Source organism: Muntiacus reevesi, chromosome 1, assembly GCF_963930625.1.
Source record: "Muntiacus reevesi chromosome 1, mMunRee1.1, whole genome shotgun sequence".
In the NCBI taxonomy this organism is placed as follows: Eukaryota; Metazoa; Chordata; class Mammalia; order Artiodactyla; family Cervidae; genus Muntiacus; species Muntiacus reevesi.
This window is the reverse complement of record NC_089249.1, coordinates 181682035-181705451: the sequence shown is the minus strand read 5'-3', so window position 1 is coordinate 181705451 and position 23417 is coordinate 181682035. Positions and strand designations below refer to the sequence as shown.

At 41.6% G+C, this 23417-nt stretch overlaps 1 protein-coding gene across 1 annotated transcript in view; it reads left to right on the top strand.

Annotated features, from left to right (window-relative positions):
• The window catches only part of OBSCN (obscurin, cytoskeletal calmodulin and titin-interacting RhoGEF), a 226432-nt gene that overhangs the window by 102771 nt on the left and 100244 nt on the right, over nucleotides 1-23417 (top strand). The window contains exons 19-21 of the mRNA XM_065917289.1: nucleotides 4166-4441; nucleotides 8126-8401; nucleotides 15278-15553. Coding sequence (XP_065773361.1) covers nucleotides 4166-4441; nucleotides 8126-8401; nucleotides 15278-15553 — 828 coding nt within the window. The remainder of the gene's footprint in view (nucleotides 1-4165; nucleotides 4442-8125; nucleotides 8402-15277; nucleotides 15554-23417) is intronic.

Below are 23417 nucleotides of genomic sequence, written 5' to 3'. Positions count from 1 at the left end.
AGTCCTGGAGGAGGACGTTGAGCTAGCCTGTGCAGGCGGTCAGAGGACTGGCTCCCTGCCTCACCAAACATGTGTGTGCTTGCCTGGATCCTTCATCTCATCAAGCCTCCCTGTCTTCCGTGTCCCATCTTAGTCCCTGGGGGAGGGTAATTGGGGAAGGTGTGCATGCAATGAAGAGGGGCTGTTTCTGCCCACATGTTTTCCTGGCAGTGAGGCTCAATACCTCTGTATCAGCACCTGCCCAGAACCTAATGGTTATTCCTGGTGTTGAGACCCTGGGTCTCTTTGGGCTTGGGGGCTGAGGGAGACCTCCCGTCCCCTCGTAAGTCTGTCCTCAACACCCAGCACATTCCCTCATGTTGCCCCTCATGCCAGTTCTCAGTTGTCAAGAGGTGTTTCAATTTGGTGGATACTGATCATGAGAAATACTGGCTACACAATCCTACTTGAAATTCTCTTAGGGGTGAACTTTGGATGATGAAATTTGAGGTTTCTGGGAGGCCTTTTCTTCCTTTTCCTGGATATAGAAGCGCCAGTTGCCTAGAGGTAGCAGGAAATAGGCCCAGTTTGTTGTCACATATTTTCAAAGGGAAGGAAAAAAGGCTGATTGGTAGAGAGTCATCTGTGCTGTTTAGGCTGATCTTGGATAAAAGATGCTTTTGCCTCTCTCTTCACATAGGTTGGATTTTCCCGTCAGTGCTCCTTTTTGCGTTCCGCTGAGGGAGTTAGGAACAGAAGGGAACACCTTCACTTCTGCCACGTCAGTAGTCTTTACTGAGAAGGAGTTACCGTCCTAGCAACCTCTGAGTGGCAGAGCAGTGCTGATTTCCTTGCAGTTTCCTGATGCTCAGTGAGTGTCTCTGTCTTGTGACTGGAAGATAGGGCAGTCTTAGAAATCAGCTTGTTCTTCTTCCCGGAGGAGTCTCGTGCCGCAGAGGGATGGGCTGCCGTTTCACATTTACTCCTAGGTACTGACACGTAATTTGACACTGTGCCAATATAGAATGGTTTGTGGGTGTGAACAGATGCCTCAGATCCCACAGTTCATCTTTATAGAATGTGCTTTTTGGAGCACATTAGAGATTATTTGAAAGTAAAACTTTTAAAAACTTGTGAAATGTGGCTAAATCATTGTAAGCTCTATGAACACAAGAAGATACAGAGAAGTCAGAGTGTTGTAAGACGTGTCAATCAGTAGGACCAATAATGAAAAGTCTTCTTAGCCCTGTAGATCTCTGGTTGTTTTTGATGTTTATTTGCAAGTCATGTCTAACTCTTTCATGACCCTGTGGACTGCAGTTCACCCTGCTCCTCTGTCCATGGGATTTCCCAGGTAAGAATGCTAGAGTGGGTTGCCATTTCCTTCTCTAGGGGATCTTCCTGGCCCAGGGATCAAACTTGCATCTCCTGCACTGCAGGCAGATTATTTATTTCCCAGCCACCAGTGAAACCAGTTCTCTGGTACACTGTACAAAATGTCCTGGAAAACTGTTATTCTGTGCTTGTGGAGATGATCCTAGAGAGAGAAAAAGGATACAAACTCTGTAACTTTCTTCATATACAAAGCATAGCATTGATACCAAAATGACCCAGAAATGGCAGGGAGCATCAAATTCCAGACCAATCGTCTGCGAATATCAAGGCCAAAATAAAAAATCATAATATTTGTTAGCAAAATGAATTAATCAATGTATCCAGGAGTAGGGATCCGTGATAAAAGTTGTGGTCTAGGGTTGCACAATGGGCTTAACATTGGTTATGTTAATAGATATCTAAAGCTTGATATTAAGAAATAGAGTGCAAGGACTTCCCTGGTGGTCCAGAATGCCAGTGTCAGGGACAATGGTTTGATCCTTGTTCCGTGAAGATCCCAAATGTGATTATCTCCATAGTACAGAATCAAGTGGTTAATTAAATTCAAACATCATACATCAAGACAAAATAGTTGATAATATCAAGCATCTATCTGTCCCTGCCATAAGATACTTGGGAAACTGTATAAGATATTTTTTCTTTTAACATAATAAAATTCTTGTGAAAAGAACAGCAGTGATAACATTATCCAGCTTAAGGTTTGAGTGCAAGTCTTTGAGTGAGGGATAATACATGGAGGCCACTGCAACCCCTGAGCCCAGTAAGGAGGAGAATAAAATCACCAGCAGATGGTTTTGAAAAACTAAAGATGAAATTTAGAAACTCAGAAAATTTGAAGATACATTATTAGACTGTGAATGATTCTTGAGGAAAAAAATCAGCATGCTGAAATAATTCCTACATCTAAGTCCTCGTTAGGAACGCTTGAAGAATGAAATCTGTGTTAAGAGTTGGACTAGCACAGTTGTATCATGTTTCTAATTCCAGGTCTGATCAAAGTCACCAAGAGGCGTGTGTGGGGAAATTATATTTAAGATTCTTGAGAGACAGTGGGAGGTTGCATTAGATGGAGCAATCTGAGGGAAAAAGTCAAAGGTGTTTTAACAATCAAAATAGAATTTTCTTTTTTTGGGTGATCTGATGGAAGAATAATAGGCCAATTTCAAAGGCAAGGTACAGCCAACACACTGTTTTCTTGAAGAAAAGCATGGTGGGGACATTTCCTGGGACCTGTGTTAGGCTAAGTTGCTTCAGTAGTGTCAGACTCTTTGCAACCTTGTGGACTATAGCTTACCAGGCAGGCTCCTCTGTCTGTGGGATTCTCCAGGCAAGAATACTGGAGTAGGTTGCCATTTCCTCCTCCAGGGGATCTTTCTGACCGAGGGATCAGATCCGCATTTCTTACGTCTCATGCATTGGCAGGTGGAATTTTTACCACTAGTACCACCTGGGAAGCCCTCTGAAACCACAGAGCTATCTACAAAAGCAGGCTCCTGCTCGGGACCCTCTTGGCTGCAGAAGCAGACACACACTCAGGCATGCCAGCTCTGCAAATGGCTGCAAGGCCACATGTGTGTGGGCACGTGATCCCTGCTCCATGGAGGACCAGCCTGACCTGTTCCTCATGTATCAGGAATTACCCTAAAGCTGTAGTATTCGAGATAAGGGGATCCCAGTGCAGTGATAGTTTCCACATCAGAGGAACCGAATGGTGAGCTCAGAAACAGTTCCTTGCATAAATGGCTTCCTGCACCACCCGTCCCTCCATCCCCCTACACCTTTCCATTGTTACTGTGTTGTCTATGGGATAACTCAAGGAAGGATGTTGTCTAATAAATGGTGTTGGACCACTGAACCATATGGAAAAATTAAATTGTGCCAGCAATTCACACCACACCCAAAAGTCAGCTCAGAGTGGGTTAGAAAACTCGGGGTAAAAGGCAAAACCCAAAAAAACCCCTCAGATGATAATGTGGTTTCTTTAAAGACAACATACGGAGAAATTTCTTAAATGGAACACAAATGATCTATGCCCAAAAGGGCTGAAATGGACATTGTGAAACTGTTGGAAGGAAAATCTTTGATTTATCAAAGGACTGGATCTGAGAGTGAAAATGCCAGTCACACAGTTGGAAATACCCTTAAATCCTACATATGAGTCATTCTCTGGTATGTAAGTGTATGAAGAGTGGCCAAAGTTGAATGAAAAAAGAGCCTCCTATTTGTAGGTGGGCAAAAGATTTGAGTTGTGTCACCATGAAGAAGAAAATAGGAATGGTGAACCCAGTGCTAAGAGGAAAGGTACCCAGCTTCTTTATTACTCGGTGACAAAGCAAGCCAGGGAAAGGGGGGGAGGCAGTCCCCCAAGATTGCCGCCAGCTGACAGTAGTTAACGGTCGGAAGGGCACCGAGGCTCAGCCCTCTCCATGGACCACAGGCGAAAAGTTCCTGCATAACCACATGGAGATGACTAGGTCACCACCTAGCAAAGTTTGGGGACACATGCCTCGTGACCCTGCAGATGCCGTGAGCACAGGAGACGTCTTTTCCAGTGGCCACGCTGCCAGCTGGACCAGCTCCCGTGGACTCAGAGGAGAATGCGTAAATGTGGGACTGTTGCTGAGAACGCAGGGGACCTCTACAGAGCACAGGGCTGGTGCAGAGCCCAGAAACGCTTTCAGCTCCCCTGCCACCACACACACCTCCTCCTCGGCTCCCCCCGCTTCTCTGCCCGGGGCTGCCATCCTGACTGAGATGGGGTTTCTCACCCTGTGTATCCCTCTGTCCCCAGAGCCCTCGGTGGTGTTTGCCAAGGAGCAGCCAGCACGCAGTGACGTGCAGGCCGTGGCGGGAGCCAGCGCCACGCTGAGCTGCGAGGTGGCCCAGGCCCAGACGGAGGTGACGTGGTACAAGGACGGCAAGAAGCTGAGCCCGAGCTTGAAAGTGCGTGTGGAGGCCACGGGCCGTGGGCGGCGGCTGGTGGTGCAGCAGGCGGGCAAGGCGGATGCCGGGGAGTACAGCTGCGAGGCCGGGGGCCAGAAGGTCTCCTTCCACCTGGATGTCACAGGTCAGTCCTTGAGGAGGACGCCGAGCTAGCCTGTGTGCAGAGGGTGAAGGGATTGGCTTTTGGTCTCAACAGATGTGTGTACTCGCCTATAGCCTTTATTTCTTCATATCTTCATGTCTCATCTTCGTATCATCTTGGCCCTGAGGAAGGGTGGATGGGGAGGATGCACCTTCAGTGAAGAAGGGCCATTTTTGTCCACCTCTTTGGAGGCAGTGAGACTCACTCACACTGTCTTCGTAGCTGCCCAGAACCTTCCTTGTATTCTTGGTATTGGGACCCTGACTCTCCCTGATGCTTGGGGGCAGAGGTAGACCTGGGAATATGTGACTTTTCTCCCATCATCTGTCTTTCCTGAGAGCTAGCACATGCCCTCATCTGGTACCTCATCCAAGTGCTTCGGTGTTTCAATTTGATGCATTCCAGATTAGGGGAAATACTGGCCACACAATCCTACTTGAAATTCTTGCAGAAGTGAACTTCGGATGATTGAATTTGAGGTTTCTTGGATGCCACTCCTTCCTTTCTCTGGATATAGAAGCTCCAGTAGCCTGTACATTGCAAGAAAAAAAAAAAAAAAAAACCATGTTTTGTTGTCAGGTCCTTTCAAAGTGGGGCTTCTCTGGTGGCTCAGCAGTAAAGAATCTGCCTGCAATGTAGGAGCCGCAGGAGATGCAGGTTTGGTCCCTGGGTTGGGAAGATCCCTTGGAGGAGGGCGTGGTAACTCATTCCAGTATTCTTGCCTGGAGAATCCCATGGACAGAGGAGCCTGATGGGCTACAGTCCAGAGGGTCGCAGAGTTGGACACCACTGAATCGACTTAGCGTGCATGCACACTTTACAAAGGGAGGAAAGAAAGGATGATTGATAGTCACCTGTGCTATTTAGGGTAATCTTCTTAGATCAAGTATGACTTTGTGTTTGTCTTCGAACAAGTTTGTATGTTGCAGGTCAGTATTCCACTTGGTGTTAGTTGATGAATTTAGGAATGGAAAGGAAAAAAATCTCTTCTGCCACATCAGTAGGTATTGCTAATAAGCAGTTACTGTCCTAGCAGCTTCTGATTGGCAAAGCAGCCTCTATTTCCTTGCATTTTGCTTGTAGTCATTGAGTGTCTCTTTCTCATGGCTGAAATGTCAGGCAGTCTAAGAAATCAGGTCTTGCTTTTTCTGGGAAGAGAGTCTTCATGCTGAGTAGGGGTGGCAACCATGCCACATTGACTTCTAGGTGCCAGCATGTGAGAGTTTAAGACCATGCCAGTGTATCAGGATGTGTGGGTGTGTATACACCCCAGATCTCTTAGATCCACCATGGATCTCTTAGAATGTGGTTTTGGGGAGCACATTAGAAAGTATTTTATGGTAAAACCTTTGAAAAATTGTGATAACATGGCTAAATCCTAGGAGATTATGTGATAATCGGACACACGAAGACAGAGTAAATTTAGTTTGTGACTTGTGAATCAGTTGGACCAGTAATGAAAAATCTTCTCAGCCCTGTAGTTTTCTAGTGAGGCATGCAAAATATTTGGAAAATTGTTGTTGCATGCTTATGGAGATGGTCCTAGAGAGAGAAGAATGAGATATCCTCCATAACTCTTTCATGTCCAGAATATAACATCGATGCCAAAATCACACTAGAAAGGCAGGGAGAATGAAATTCCAGAAAATCTACTGCGAGTGTCAAGGTCAAAAAAGAACTCAGCAGTGTATCCACGGGTAGAGATGCGTGGTGAAAGTCATAGTTCAGGATTGCACGTTGTGTCAGCGTTGGCATCGTTGATAGGTAGAAAGCTTGACTTTGGATTGAATGCAGAAAGATGTGATTGTCTTCATGAGTACAGAATCAAATAGTTGATTGAACTTGAAGGTGGAACAAAATGTTTGATAATATTGAGCATCAGTTTGTGCCATAAAATTCTTAGCAAACTATATTAAAGAGTTCTTTTTAATGTTATCACACTCCTGCAAAAACAAGAACAAGCCCAACAACAGCATCCCACTTAAGGAGTACCAGGAGATCTTTGACATGAGGGACAGCACTCAAGCCAACTATAACCTCTGAGTTGAGTAAAGAGGAGAATAAAATCACTGGAAAACTAAAGGTGGAATTTGCTGATGATGGAATGATCAGCTCAGACAATCCCAGAGATAAATAACCATTTATCGGATTGCATCTGATTCTTGAGTACGATTAGTGTGTAAAAAAAATCAATATGCAGAAATTATTTCTACATCTAATCGTGGCAAGGAATGCTTGCAAAATGAAATTTATGTGAGTTAGACTGGCAAAATTGTATCATGTTTCTAATTCCAGATCTGATAAAAGTTACTCAGAGACTGTGTGTGGGATATTGTTCAAGATTCTTGAAACATAGCCAGAGGTTGCAGTATGTGGATAGAAATTCGAGGGAAAAATCAAAGATGTTTATTAACAATCAAAATCGAAACCAAATTTCTTTTTTGGGTGGTCAATAGAGGAATAACAGGCAGATCAAAGGCATGGTACAGCCAATATGTTGTTTTCTTGAAGAAAAGCACAGTGGAAGCATTTACTGGGACCTGAAGTCAGGAATTACTGTAAGGCTACAGTTTTTTCAAGATAATGGGATCCCAGTGCAGGATAGTTGTCGCGTCAGAGGAACAGGATAGTGAGCTCAGAAACAGTTCTTGCATAAAAGGGTTCCTGCACCCACCATCCTCACAGATCCTCTTTATCTTATGTTTGTTATTGTGTTGTCTATTTGAGAAGTTGAGGAAGGATGCTGTAGTCAAAAATAGTTGCTGAACCAGTGAACCACATGGAAAACTTAAAATGTCCTAGCAGTTCACACCACACACAAAAATCAACTCACGTTGGATTAGAAACCTCGGGGTATAAAAAACCTCAGATGAGAAAGTGGTTTCTTTAAGAACTTAAGGTAAGGAAATATTTCTTGAATAGAACACAAATGCTCTACACTCAAAAAGCAGAAATGGGCCTTGTGACACTACTGGAAGGAGAAAGTTTGGATCATCAGAGGACTGGATCTGAGGGTGAAAGTGGCAGTCTCCCAGTTGGGAATGTCCTTCAAACCTGCCTGTTTATCATTCTCTAGTATTTAAATGTTTGAAGAGTGGCCAGCGTTGAATCAAGAAAAGGTTGAGCCTACTGTTGATAAGTGGGCAAAAGATTTGACTAGTGTCACAGGACGAAGAGAACAGTAATGGCGAGCCCAGTCCTAAAGGGAAAGGGCTCCATTTTTTCGTTCCTCAGACAGTGATGAGGTGCAAGCGCTCCCCCAGATTGCCATCAGCTGACAATGCTAATCGCGGACAAGGGCACCGAGCCTCAGCCGTCTTCATAGACTACAGGTGAAAAGCTCCCTGCTCTTAAGCAGTATGGAGAAGACTGGGGCACCGCTGAGGAAGGATGGGGAGCATTTGCCTCAGGACCTGGCAGTTGTCATGAGCAGGGGGCAAGTCTGTTCCATTTGTCCTGCACCGTGGACCTGCCCCCAGTGACCTATGGGAGAATGTGTAAATTGTGTGACTTGCTGCCGAGAAAGGGCTGGTGCAGAGTCTTGAGAAATCTCCAGCCCCATTTCCCCTCCTCCCACTCCCAACTCCTCATCCTCATTCTCTGCCCGGGGCTGCCGTCCTGAATGAGATGGGGTCTCTGACCCTGTGCATCCCACTCTGTCCCCAGAGCCCTCGGCGGTGTTTGCCAAGGAGCAGCCGGCACGCAGTGACGTGCAGGCCGTTGCGGGAAGCAGCGCCACGCTGAGCTGCGAGGTGGCCCAGGCCCAGACGGAGGTGACGTGGTACAAGGACGGCAAGAAGCTGAGTCCGAGCTCGAAAGTGCGTGTGGAGGCCACGGGCCGTGGGCGGCGGCTGGTGGTGCAGCAGGCGGGCAAGGCGGATGCCGGGGAGTACAGCTGCGAGGCCGGGGGCCAGAAGGTCTCCTTCCACCTGGACGTCACAGGTCAGTCCTGCGTGCAGGTGATGAGGGGACTGGCTTTCAGACATGAGTGCCTTGAACCTTCATCTCTTCAGCCTCCCTGTCTTCTGCATTCCATTGGAGGCCCATTTTGACCTGGAAGAGGATGGATGGGGAGAGTGCATATGGAAAGAAGAAAGGTTGTTTCTGTCCCCCTGTTGCCAGGCAGTGGGGCTCAGTCACACTGTCTTAGCACCTGCCCAGAACCTTCCTGCTTTTCCTGGCATCGGGACCCTGGCTCTCCCTGATGCTGGTGGGCTGAGGTAGGCCTGGGGATGTGTGACTTTCCTCCCACCATGCATTTTTCCAGAGAGCCAGCACACATCCTCATCAGGCACCTTATGTGAATTCTCACTTGGTCAGCTGTTTCAGTGTGATGTAGCCCTGATAATCTTCTTTTGCATTCTCTCAGGAGTAAAGTTTGAATGATCAAACTTGAGGTTTCTGGGAGGTCTTCCCTCCATTTCCCTAGATACAGGAGGTCAGTGGGAGAATGCTCCTTGTTACTGAGATAGGCAGAGGGAGTTTTGCGGCACAGAGGGCTGGTAGAAGTTCTCCTTCCCTGTCACTATCCAGGCCTCGTGTTCATTTTCTGTCATATGGTGTCTTTCATCCTGTGTATCAGTCCTTTTGCTGTAGTCCTCAGTGGTGTTCAAGGAGCACCTGGCGTGTAGAGTGGTATGGGTCCAAGTGGTGCTTTTTCCTGCTGAAATGTGAGGTGGTGCATAACTGGATTGAGTGGGTGATCTAAAGATGGGAAGAAGCTGAGTTGAGTTTGAAAGTATGTATGGAGTTACGGCCTTTGGGATGTAGCTGTCTGTACATCAGTTTGGCAAGACTGACATCAGGTAATACTCTGTTTTTCCTAGGACCTGAATGTATTTTTCCATCTATATAAGTGAGTTTTCTTGGGATACCAAATTATCATATTTTGCAATGAGGATAGAACACCCGTATAGCCAAGAGATTCTGGTGCTCTTTTTTTTTTTTTTTAATTGATTTCCTAAATTCTTTTATCCTGTATTCTTCCATCTTTATTGCCAATGTTGAGCCAAGAAAGCATGGGTGAGTGAGTGTATTCTGGAGGGAGAGAGGCAGTTCTTTCATACCATGCATTGTTTTTCATGTAATAATGCTCAGTCGCATTTTCACAACAAGTGTTCAGACTCCATTGGTGGTCCTGGGTGTCTATTACTCGGGCTCTACCTGAGCTATAGGGCTGAGGTAGACAAGATATCTTTCCCCTGGGGTTTTCCTGGCAGATTCTTACCCAGAACACTTGAGAGTTCCTGTTAGCAAGAATTCACTGAACCAGAATAAGAGAAAATTTTGGCCACAAAATTTTGGAATTCCGAGCTTTCCACTTTCAATGCTTGGAATTATTTCATGGCAGAATTTTGGCTTATAAGTCTTTGGATATTCTGGGATAGATATAAATATTTAGATATTCTGGGATACCAGTTTTCACATGGATGAGTAAACTCCCTGAACACAGATGTAGCAAAATCTAGTTCATGTTTTGTTGTAATGTGTGTACAAAATTCATGAAAATAGAGAAGATTGCAAATTGATCAGTTCCTAGAAAACTTTGTCAAAACTCACAAAGTGGAAAACAAGCAAGTTGTAAAGGCCCCAATATTTTAAATAAATGGAATCATAATAAACAATCTTCTCACAGCAGAATATCTAAGCCTACTTGCTCTATTGTTAAATTGTACTGAGTATTCTGGTAAGAAATTATTCCATGTTCACAGAGATTCTTCTGTAGTATTGAAAAATGGAATTCATTCTCTGATTATTTTACATAGAGAACATATCATTGATACCAAAATCTGACAAGGTAATTATGGAGAAGTAGCACAATTAATCTGTTGATGATATTAAAGCTAATATCTTCCACAAAATAATAGTAAACTGAATTCAGCAGTTTATTAAGAGGAAAATACACTACAGCAATGGTCATATTCCAGGAGCACAAGGTTGGTTTAAAACAGGATTCAGAGAGAACAGCATCGAAACATGAATATTATCTATGGTGAAACAGATCACCAGCCCAGGCTGGATGCATGAGACAAGTGCTCGGGCCTGGTGCACTGGGAAGACCCAGAGGAATCGGGTGGAGAGGGAGGTGGGAGGGGGGATCGGGATGGGGAATACATGTAAATCCATGGCTGATTCATGTCAATGTATGACAAAAACCACTACAATATCGTAAAGTAATTAGCCTCCAACTAATAAAAATAAATGGAAAAAAAATAAAAAATAAATAAATTAAAAAAAAAAATTAGGAGATTTCATATAAAAATAAATAAATAAAACAAGAATAAGTAGAAAATTTGATGGAAAGATTAATGTCAATAAAATAAAAGAAAAATGATATGATTTCCCCAATAAATGGAGAATAAAAATACACAATAAAGTATAGCTACATATATCCAAGAGAAATACTTGATAAAATTGAGCATTAATTCTTGCCATAAAATTCTTACCAAAGTATAAGGATTCTTCTTTTATTTAATAATTGGCAGTATAGAGAAAAACTGGTTATTCTTGTACATAAAGTGAAACCTTGAAGGCATTGCCTTTGCAGTAGGGAACAAGATAAGGAAGCCAGTTTTCACCACTTTGATGCTGCATTCATAACACACTAAGGAGGGAAATAAAAGATTAAAACTTAGAAAAATAAAAATGAAACCTGCAGATGATATGATTAGCAATTTAGAAAATCTAGAAACATTAATTACTACAGTTAGTAAGAGAATTGGTAAACATTACTGCATACAAAAACAATATACAGAAAACAATTCTATATCTATATACCAGAAACAAACAACTAGAAAATGAAATTTTAAAAGAATGACAATAAGAGTATATGGGTCATGTTACTAATCCAAGATGTAAATAAATGTATACAAATCTATGGAAGACTCAGAGACGTTCACTTCCCATTAAATGCCAGATCACAGTTCTTTTGGGTGTTAGAATATTGATAAGTTGATTGCAATGGCCAAAGAGAACCAAGTGAGTCTTAACAAAATGAGGACATTTGCTCCAACCTAATCACGACTTTAAACACCAAAAAAACATTACAGCAATTTAGACAAGTGGGTCTCAATGCAGAGATAAATAGCCCAAAGGAATGGCATGGTGAGCTCACACTGAAGTGTAGAGAAAAGAGGATCTTTTCATCATTGATGGTAAGGCCATTAACCATAGACAAATAAAATAACATTGGAATCCACCTCCTACCACACAAAGAACCAACTCCAGGCAGGTTAGAGACCTCTGTGTGAAAGGTAAAACAAGCTTTTATATGATAATAAAGATTATTTAATGGCCACGGGATAATGAAAGATTTTTAAACAGAACATAAATGCAGAAACCACAAAGGACAAATGGATATACTTGCCTTAGTTAAATAACTTAATCTCACCAGAAACATTATTAAAAAAATGAAAAAACATAGCACAAAAGTGGGAGGATAGATAAACACATGTAACCATCAACACTTTTTTCACTCTCCTCTTTCACTTTCATCAAGAGGCTCTTTAGTTCTTCTTCACTTTCTGACATAGGGGTGGTGTCATTTGCATATCTGAGGTTATTGATATTTCTCCTGGCAATCTTGATTCCAGCTTGTGCTTCCTCCAGCCCAGCATTTTCATGATGTACTCTGCATATTAGGTAAATAAGCAGGGTGACAATATACAGTCTTGACATACTCCTTTTCCTATTTGGAATTCAGTCTGTTGTTCCATGTCCAGTTCTAACTGTTGCTTCCTGACCTGCATACAGATTTCTCAAGAGGCTAGTCAGGTGATCTGGTATTCCCATCTCTGAGAATTTTCCACAGTTTATTGTGATCCACACAGTTGAAGGCTTTGGCATAGTCAATAAAGCAGAAATAGATGTTTTTCTGGAACTCTGTTGCTTTTTCAATGATCCAGCAGATGTTGGCAAGTTAATTTCTGGTTCCTCTGCCTTTTCTAAAACCAGCTTGAACATCTGGAAGTTCACAGTTCACGTATTGCTGAAGCCTGGCTTGGACAATTTTGAGCATTACTTTACTAGTGTGTGAGATGAGTGCAGTTGTGCAGTAGTTTGAGCATTCTTTGGCATTGCCTTTCTTAAAGATTGGAATGAAAACTGTTTTTCAGTCCTGTGGCCACTGCTGAATTTTCCAAATTTGCTGACTTATTGAGTGCAGCACTTTCACAGCATCTTTTAGGATTTGAAATAGCTCAATAGGAATTCCATCACTTCCGCTAGCTTTGTTGGTAGTGATGCTTCCTAAGGCCCAGTTGACTTCACATTCCAGGATGTCTGGCTCTAGGTAAGTGATCACACCATCATGATTATCTGGGTCGTGAAGCTCTTTTTTGGTACAGTTCTTCTGTGTATTCTTGCCACCTGTTCTTAATATCTTCTGCTTCTGTTAGGTCCATACCATTTCTGTCCTTTTTTGAGCCCATCTGCACGAAATGTTTCTTTGATGTCTCTAATTTTCTTGAAGAGTTCTCTAGTCTTTCCCACTCTATTGTTTTTCTCTACTTCTTTGCATTGATTGCTGAGAAAGGCTTTATTATCTCTCCTTGCTACTCTTTGGAACTCGGCATTCAAATGGGAATATCTTTCCTTTTCTCCTTTGCTTTTCACTTCTCTTCTTTTCACAACTATTTGCAAGGCCTCCTCAGGCAGGCATTTTGCTTTTTTGTGTTTCTTGTTCTTTGGGATGGTCTTGCTCGCTGTCTCCTGTACAATGTCACGAACTTCCGTCCATAGTTCATCAGGCGGCCTGTCTATCACATCTAGTCCCTTAAATCTATTTCTCATTTCCACTGTATAATCTTAAGGGATTTGATTTAGGTCATACGTGAATGGTCTAGTGGTTTTCTGTACTTTCATTAATTTAAGCCTGAATTTTGCAAAAAGGAGTTCATGATCTGAGCCACAGTCAGCTCCCAGTCTTGTTTTTGTTGACTGTATAGAGCTTCTCCATCTTTGGCTACAAAGAATATAATCAATCTGATTTCAGAGTTGGCCATCTGGTAATGTCCATGTGTAGAGTTTTCTCTTAAAGAGGAGCATCAAAAAGTTGGCTTAAAGCTCAACATTCAGAAAACTAAGATCATGGCATCCGGTCCCATCACTTCATGGCAAATAGATGTGGAAACAGTAGCTGACTTTATTTTGGGGGACTCCAAAGTCACTACAGATGGTGACTGCAGCCATGAAATTAAAAAACACTTACTCCTTGGAAGAAAAGTTATGACCAACCTAGACAGCATATTAAAAAGCAGAGACATTATTTTGCCAAGAAAGGTCCATCTAGTCAAAGCTATGGTTTTTCCAGTGATCATGCATGAATGTTTGAGTTGGACTGTGGAGAAAGCTGAGCACTGAAGAATTGATGCTTTTGAACTGTGGTGTTGGAGAAGACTCTTGAGAGTCCCTTGGACTGCAAGGAGATCCAGGTAGTCCATCCTAAAGGAAATCAGTCCTAAATATTCATTGGAAGGACTGATGCTGAAGCTGAAACTCCAATACTTTGACCACCTGATGTGAAGAGCTGACTCATTTGAAAAGACCCTGATGCTGGGAGGGATTGGGGGCAGGAAGAGAAGGGGATGATAGAGGATGAGATGGTTGGATGGCACCACCGACTCAATGGACATGAGTTTGGGTGGACTCCGGGAGTTTGTGATGGACAGGGGGGCCTGGCGTGCTGCAATTCATGGGGTTGCAAAGAGTCGGACATGACTGAGCAACTGAACTGAACTGAACTGAACCATCAACACTGTGTAACATTTAATTATATAAAGAGCTCCTAAATGAATCTGGAAAAAACAGACTGAAAATTTTGAAAATTGTACAAAACTTGAACCACCGAAGAGTAAACTACAGAATAACTGTAAAACTCATGTTCTTCAGTTTGTGAATCATCCAGTCAGTTCAGTCAGTTCAGTCACTCAGTTGTGTCCAACTCTCTGCGACCCCATGAGTCGCAGCACGTCAGGCCTCCCTGTCCATCACCAACTCCCAGAGTTTACCCAAACTCATGTCCATCGAGTTGGTGATGCCATCCAGCCATCTCATCGTCTGTCATCCCCTTCTCCTCCTGCCCCCAATCCCTCCCAGCATCAGGGTCTTTTCCAATGAGTCAACTCTTCGCATGAGGTGGCCAAAGTATTGAAGTTTCAGCTTCAGCATAAGTCCTTCCAATGAACACCCAGGACTGATCTCCTTTAGGATGGACTGGTTGGATCTCCTTGCAGTCCAAGGGACTCTCAAGAGTCTTCTCTAACACCACAGTTCAAAAGCATTAATTCTTTGGCACTCAGCTTTCTTCACAGTCCAACTCTCACATCCATAGATGAACACTGGAAAAACCATAGCCTTGACTAGATGGACCTTTTTGGCAAAGTTCATTAGGACCATGCAATAGATAGCCACAGTGGAGTAGCTTCACACCCATCAGGTCGCCAACAGCTGACAACACCGAGAGTGTGGTTAGGGTGGAGCCTCAGGAGCGCTCATTCACTGCAGATGAGAACGTGCCCTGAACAGCTGTATGGGTTGAGGAATGCATGACTCTGCAAATCTTCTCCTAGAGGATTTGTGCATGAGAGACGTCTTTCACAACTTCTCATTGAAACAGCCTCCACAGAGCAGGGGTAGAATATAGAAATAAATGGTGTTGCTTGTTGCTGAGAAGGTGGTGGAGTTTCTCTAGGTCACAGAGCTGGTGTAAAGCCTGGAGAAGTTTCCTGTCTTCTTGCCTCCCTGTTTAATCTTTGTTTCCTCAGTGTTGCATCTTGACATAGATGGGGTCTCTGACCCTGTGTATCCCTCTGTCCCTAGAGCCCTCGGTGGTGTTTGCCAAGGAGCAGCCGGCACGCAGTGACGTGCAGGCCGTTGCGGGAAGCAGCGCCACGCTGAGCTGTGAGGTGGCCCAGGCCCAGACGGAGGTGACGTGGTACAAGGACGGCAAGAAGCTGAGTCCGAGCTCGAAAGTGCGTGTGGAGGCCACAGGCCGTGGGCGGCGGCTGGTGGTGCAGCAGGCGGGCAAGGCGGATGCCGGGGAGTACAGCTGCGAGGCCGGGGGCCAGAAGGTCTCCTTCCACCTGGACGTCACAGGTCAGTCCTTTGTGGTACTTATTCTTGTTTGGAGATGGTGGTTGAATTGCATTAGACCCTGATGCTCTCTCATTAGACGTCATCTCTTCAGGCCTCCCATCCTCCTACCTCCTGTTTTCATGCCTGTGACTAGGCCAAGGAAGACAAGATGGAAAGGGTGTGCATGAGAGGGAGGGGACTGTTCTTGAACACCTTGTGGTCCTTCCATATAGTAGTGTTTAATCACGCATCCTGAGCGTGATTAAACCTACCCACGACCGTTGTCATGTTCCTTGGTGTCTGGGACTGTGGCTCTATTGGATGCTTGAATTCTGAAGTAGACTAGTCATCTCACACCTGAGTTATGTGACTGTGCCTTTTTGGATGTCTGAATTTCTTTGTGTAAGTATAAGGTTGACCAAACTTTAGGTTAATAATATTTTATTTGTTTTAAGACCCTCATGTATATTTATATGTAGACATGCCTAGGAGATATTATGGGTTTGGTTCCAGACCACTGTAATAAAGTGAATAATTGATTGCAATAAAGTGACTTAACAGATTTTTTGTTTTTCCAGTGCATATAAAAGTTGTGTTTACACTATACTGTAGTCTGTTAAGTGTGCAATAGCAGTATGTTTTAAAATGTACATACTTTAGGCAAAAAATACTTTATTGCTAAAAATGCTAGCCATCATGTGAGCCTTCAGTGAGTAGTATTAACATCAGAGACTATCAAAGATCACCATAGCATGTATCTGTTCAGTTCAGTTGCTCAGTCGTGTCCGACTCCTTGCAACTCCATGGACTGCAGCATGCCAGGCTTCCCTGTCCGTCACCAACTCCTGGAGCTTATTAAGACTCATGTCCATAGAGTCAGTGATGCCATCAAACCATCTCATCCTCTGTTGTCCCCTTCTCGTCCCACCTTCAATTTTCCCAGCATCAGAGTCTTTTCAAATGAGTCAGTTCTTTCTATTAGGTGGCCAAAGTATTGGAGTTTCTGCTTCAGCATCAGTCCTTCCAATGAATATTCAGGACTGATTTCCTTTAAGATAGTAATGAAAAAGCTTGAAATATTGCAAAGATTACCAAAATATGCCACACAGACATGAAGTGAATAAATGCTGTTGGGAAAATGGCACTGAAAGATTTGTTTGATGCAGGGTTGTCACAAACCTTCGATTTGCACAAAATGCAATATCTGCCAACCTCCACAAAGTGCAGTAAAACAAAGTGTGCCTGTAGAAGTTATCTGTGCTCCTGCTTGTAACAAAATCTAGATATGTTTTTGTGCAGTGTTTGTGGGAAATAAAAAAGACCAGAGGACTGGTAGGTGTGTGTCTGAGACATGCACATGTGAGGTTTGGAATTCATATCTTATCTTTAGTAAGACTATTCTGTGTCAGAATTCTTCCTGGAGTTTGATTTGTAAATTTAGGAATGGAAAGAAATAAGTAGCCTAAGCTATATCAGTACCCTTTGTTAAAGATGAGTCCATATAGTAGCAGTCATTTACTGATAAGTTGGTATTTATTCTAGAACACATCCTGAGGAGTGTGTGTCTGTGCCACTGTGGCAGATTCATGGAGAAGTCTGATAGCAATTTATTTCCTGGATCTCAACATTAGAGAGGTGTAGGTGATGGTACTATATTATGTACATGTAACAGTTTGGTTGTATGTCAGTATATTAATGATTTGTGGGTGAGTACAGATAACTAAAATATTTATGTATCATCCTAAAATGGTTTTTAAGAGACTAAGTTATTTTATGATAATAATTCTTAAATTTTCAACAAATTGATCGAATGTTAGAAAATCATATGAAAAAGTCACAGAAGAAGAAATAGGTAGCTCAAGTAGTCCTATGAAAATTTTAAAATTGGGATATAACTGCTTTACAATGTTGTGTTGGTTTCTGCCATTCCAGTTCAGTTGCTCAGTTGTGTCCGATTCTGCGACTCCATGGACTGCAGCATGCCAGGCTTCCCTGTCCATCACCAGCTCCTGGAGCTTATTCAAGCTCATATTCATTGAGTTGGTGATGCCATCCAACCATCTCATCCTGTGTCGTCCCCTTCTCTTCCTGCCTCCCAGCTTTCCCAGCATCAGGGCTTTTTCCAGTGAGTCAGTACTACGCATCGGGTGGCCAAAGTATTGGAGCTTCAACTTCAGTATCAGTCCTTCCAATGAACACTCAGGACCGATTTCCTTTAGGATGGACTGCCTGGATCTCCTTGCAGTCCACGGGATTCTCAAGAGTCTTCTCCAACACCACAGTTCAAAAGCATCAATTCTTCGGTGCTCAGCTTTCTTTATAGCTCAACTCTGACATCCATACATGACTACTGGAAAAACCGTAGCTTTGACTAGATGGACCTGTGTTGGCAAAGTAACGTCTCTGCTTTTTAATATGCTGTCTAGGTTGGTCATAGCTTTTCTTCCAAGGTCATGGAAGCTTTTTTTCAGTAGCATTTCTGCCATAAAACAATGCAAATCAGCCGTAAGTGTGTGTGTGTGTATATATATCCCCTTCCCCTTGAGACTGCCTCCCACTCCCCCGCTCCCCCTGCACCCCCCAGATCCTCACAGAGCACCAAGCTGCCTCCGTGTGCCACAGAGCAGCTTCCTACTAGCCATCTATTTCACACATGGTAGTGCGTATACATCAGTGCTGCTCTCCCAATTGGTCCCTCTCCTTCCCCCTCACCCCATCCACAAGTCTGCTGTCTGTGTCTGCATCTCTGTTCCTGCCATGCAAATAGGTCCATCAGTATCATGTTTCTAGATTCCACATACATGTCAATATATAATACTTGTTTTTCTCTTTCTGACTTCCTTCATGCTGTATGTCACGCTAGGTTCACCCACATTACGACACATGACTCAATTTTATTCCTTTTTATGCCCAAGTGATATTCCATTGTATATATGTACCACATCTTCTTTATCCAGTCATCTGTCTACGGACATCTAGGTTGCTTCCTTGTCTTGGCTATTGTAAATAGCACTGCGGTGAACAGTGTGGTGTATGTGTCTTTTTGATTTATGGTTTTCTCAGGTATATGCCCAGTAGTGGGATTGCTGGGTCATATGGTAGTTTAATATTTAGTTTTTAATGAACCTCCGTACTGTTCTTCAAAGTGGTTGTATCAATTTACATTCCCACCAGTAGTGTAAGAGGGTTCCCTTTTCTCCACACCCTTTCCAGCATTTCCACCCTTTCAAACATTTCCAGCATGTTTGTAGACTTTTTTTGATGCTGGCCATTCTGACTGGTGTGAGATGATACCTCATTGTAGTTTTGATTTGCATTTTTCTAATAGTGATGTTGAGCATCTTTTCATATGCCTCTTGACCATCTGTATGTCTTCTTTGAAGAGATGTCTGTTTAGCTCTTCTGCCCATTTTTTGGTTGGGTTGTTTGTTTTTTGATATTGATCTTCACGAGTTGCCTGTATATTTTGGAGATTAATCCTTTGTATGTTGCTTTGTTTGAAAATATTTTCTCCCATTCTGAGGGTTGTCTTTTTGTCTTATTTATGATTTCCTTTGCTGTACAAAAGCTTTTAAGTTTAATTATATACCGTTTGTTCATTTTCCTTTTTATTTTCATTACTCTAGGAGGTGGGTCAAAAAAGATCTTTCTGTGGCTTATGTCAAAGAGTGTTTTTTCTATGTTTTCCTCTAAGAATTTTGTAGTGTCCAGTCTTACATTTAGGTCTTTAATCCATTTTGAGTTTATTTTTGTGGATGGTGTTAGGGAGCGTTCTGATTTCATTCTTTCACATGTAGCTGTCCAGTTTTCCCAGCACCACTTATTGAAGAAGCTGTCTTTTCTCCATATTCTCAATATCTCCAAGGTATATTCTTGCCTCCCTTGTCAAAGACAAGGTGCCCATATCTTATCTCTGGGCTTTATATCTTGTCCTGTTGGTCTATATTTCTGTTTTTGTGTCAGTACCATGCTGTCTTGGTGACTGTAGCTTTGTATTATAGTTTGAAGTCAGAGAGCCAGCTCCATTTTTCTGTCTCAAGATTGCTTTGTCTCTTCAGGGTCTTTTGTGTTTCTGTATAAATTATACCATTTTTTGTTCTAATTCAGTAAAGAATGCCATTAGTAATTTGATAGGAATTGCACTGAAGTTGAAGATTGCTTTGCATAGTGTAGTCATTTTCACTATATATTGATTCTTCCAATCCAAGAACATGGTCTATTTCTTCATCTGTTTGTGTCCTCTTGGATTTCTTTCATCAGTGTTTTATAGTTTTGTGAGTGAAGATCTTTTGCTTCCTTAGGTAGGTTTATTCCTGGATATTTTATTCTTTTTGTCTTGATGGTAAACAGGATTGCTTTCTTAATTTCTCTTTCTGCTCTTTCATTGTTAGTATAAAGGAATGGAAGAGATTTCTGTGTATTAATTTTGTATCCTGCAACTTTACTAAATTCATTTATCAGGTCCAGTAGTTTTTCTAGTGGCATCTTTAGAATTTTCTATGTGTGATAACCTGTCATCTGCCTACACGGAGACTTTTACTTCTTTTCCAATTTGGATTTCTTTCATTTCTTTAACTTCTGTGAGTGCCATAGTGAGGACTTCCAAAACTATGTTGAATAAGAGTGGTGAGAGTGGACATCCTTGTCTTGTTCCTAATCTTAAGGGAAGTGCTTTCAGATTTTCACCATTGAGAATGATGGTTTACTATGGGTTTATTGTATATGGCCTTTATTATGTTGAGGTAGGTTCCCGCTGTGCCAGTTTTCTGGAGAATTTTTATCATAAATGGTTATTGAATTTTGTCAGAAGCTTTTTCTGCCTCTATTGAGATGATCATATGGTTTTTATTCTTTAATTTGTTAATATGGTTATCACATTGTTTGATGTGCATATACTGAAGAATCCTTGCATCCCTGGGATAACCGGTTGATCATGATGTATGATCCTTTTAATGTGTTGTTGGCTTCTGTTCGTTAGTAGGTTTGTTAAGGATATTTTTGTCTTTGTTCATCAGTGATATTGGTCTGTAATTTCCTTTTTTTGTGTGATATCTTTTCTGGTTTTGGTATCAGGGTGATAGTGGCCTTATAGAATGAATTTATAAGTGTTCATAATTCTGAGATTTTGGGGGAAAGAGTTTGAGAAGGATAGATGTTATCTCTTCTCTAAAAGTTTGCTCAAATTGTCTGTGAATCTGTCTGGTCCTCGACTTTTGTTTGTTGGAATATTTTTAATTACCTTTTCAATTTCACTACTTGTGATTGTCCTGTTTATATTTTCTAATTCTTCCTGGTTCAGTCTTGAAAGCATGCATGTATCTTTCCATGAATTTATCCATTTTTCCCAGGCTGTCGTTTTTTACTGGATTACGGTTGTTTATAGCAGTCTCTATGATCCTTTGTATATCTGAGTTGTCAGCTGTGATTTCTTCTTTTTCATTTCTAATTTTATTGAGTCCTTGCTCTTTTTTTCTTGAGGAGTCTGGTTGAAGATTTATCAATTTTGTTTACCTTCTCAAGGAACTAACGTTTACTTTTATTGATCTTTGCTATTGTTTTATTATTTCCTATTTCATTTATTTCTGGCCTGATCTTTATGATTTCCTTTCTTCTATTGACTTTGGGTTTTCTTTCTCCTCTTTCTCTAGTTGGTTAGATTGTTCATTTGAGATTTTTTTCTTGTTTCTTGAGGTGAGATTGAATTGCTATAAGCTTCCCTTTGAGAACTGCTTTCACTGTGTCTGATAGATTTTGTGTTGTCATGTTTTCAGCATCATTAGTTTCTATATATTTTTAAATTTCCTCTTTAATTTCTTCAGTGATCTCTTGTTTATTTAGCAGTGCACTGTTTAGTTTCCATGTGTTTTTTTTTTTTTTACAGTTTTTTTCCCTGTAATTGATTTCTAAACTCATAGCATTATGGTAGGAAAAAATGCTGATACGATTTCAATTTTCTCAAATTTTCCAAGGCTTGATATATGATCCAAGATGTGGTTTATCCTGGAGAATGCTCCATGTGCACTTGAGAAAAAAGTTTGTTCTCCTACTTTTAGGTGGAATGTCCTATAAATATCAATTAACTCTTTCTGGTCTGTTGTGTCATTGAAAGCTTGTTTGCTTAGTTATTTTCTGTTTGGATGATGTTTCCACTGGTATAAGTGGGGAGCTAAAGTCCCCCAATACTAATTGTGTTATGGTTGATTTCCATATGGTTGGAAATCATATGGATTTATGAAGTTTTCTTTTATGGTTGTTAGTGTTTGCCTTGTGTATTGAGGTGCTCCTATTTCTATGCATAACTATTTGTAATTGTTTTACCTTCTTGGATTGAATCTTTGACCATTATGTACGTCCTTCCTGACCTCTTTAACAATTTTTATTTTAAAGTCTATTTTATCTGATATGAGTATTGCTACTCCAGCTTTCTTCTGATTTCCATTTGCATGGAATATCTTTTCCCATCTCTCACTTTCAGCCTGTGTGTGTCCTTAGGTCTGAAATGGGTCTCTCGTAGGCAGCATATACATGGGCCTTGTTTTTGTATCCATTCCGTGTCTGTGTCTTTTGGTTGGGGCATTTAATCCATTTACATTTATGTATGATTTATATGTTCCCATTACCATTTTCTCTACTGTTTTCTTAATTCTCTTTGCTTTTGCTTGTCTGTAAAGCTTTTGATTTCTCTGTCAAATCTGAATGAGATCTTTGCTGTATAGTCTTGGTTGTAGACTTTTTTCCTTTCATTACTTTACATATATCCTGTCATTCCCTTCTGACCAGCAGAGTTTCTGCTGAAAAATCAGCTGATAGCCATGTGGGGACTCCTTTGTATGTTATTTTTTGCTTTTCTACTGCTGCTTTTAATAGTTTTTCTTTGTATTTAATTTTTGTTAGTTTGATTGATATGTGTCTTGGTGTGTTTCTCCTTGAGCTTTTCCTATATGGGACTCTCTACACTTCCTGGATTCTGGTGAGTCTTTCCTCTCCCATGTTAGGGAAGTTCTCAACTATAATCTCTTCAAATATCTTCTCAGACCCTTTTTCTTTCTCTTTTTCTGGGACTCCTATAATTCAAATGTTGGTGCATTTAATATAATACTGTCCCAGAGAGCTCTGAGACTATCTTCAGTTCTCTTCATTTTTTTTCTTTGTTCTGCTCCTTGGAAGTTATTTCTATCATTCTATCTTCCAGTTCACTTATTCATTCTTCTGCCTCAGTTATTCTGCTATTGATTCCTTCTAGCATATTTTTAATTTTAGTTATTGCATTTTTCATCACTGTTTGTTCATTCTTTTGTTCTTCTAGGTGTTTGTTTAATGCATTTTCTTCATTCTATTTCTGAGATTTTGGATCATCTTTACTATCACTACTCTGAATTATTTTTCAGATAGTTGCCTATTTCCTCCTCATTTATTTGATCCTGTAGGTTTTTACCTTGCTCCTTTGTCTGTAACATATTTTTTTGTCATCCTAATTTTTTTTTTTTTTTTTTGATGAGTAGGAATGTGTTCCTATCTGTTTGTTTGGCCTGAGGTTTCTGGCAGTGAGGTCTGCAGGCAGTTGGGTCAAACTGGGTCTTGGTGCTGAGATGTGGACCTCTGGGAGACCTTACTCTGATTAGTATTCCCTGGGGTCTGAGGTTCTCTATTAGTTCAGTGGTTCAGACTCGGTACTCCCACCACTAGAGCTCATTTCCAATCTCTGGCCCATGAACTGAAATCTCACAAGTCACAGGACACTGCAAAAAAAAAGAAGAGCAGAACAAAAACAAAGGATAAAAATTATAATTTAGAAAACAAGCAGATATATTAGAAAAAATAAGAATATATATGAAACAAACACACCAGAAGGTAAAACAGAACTCCTGTAGCAAAGGAAAAAACC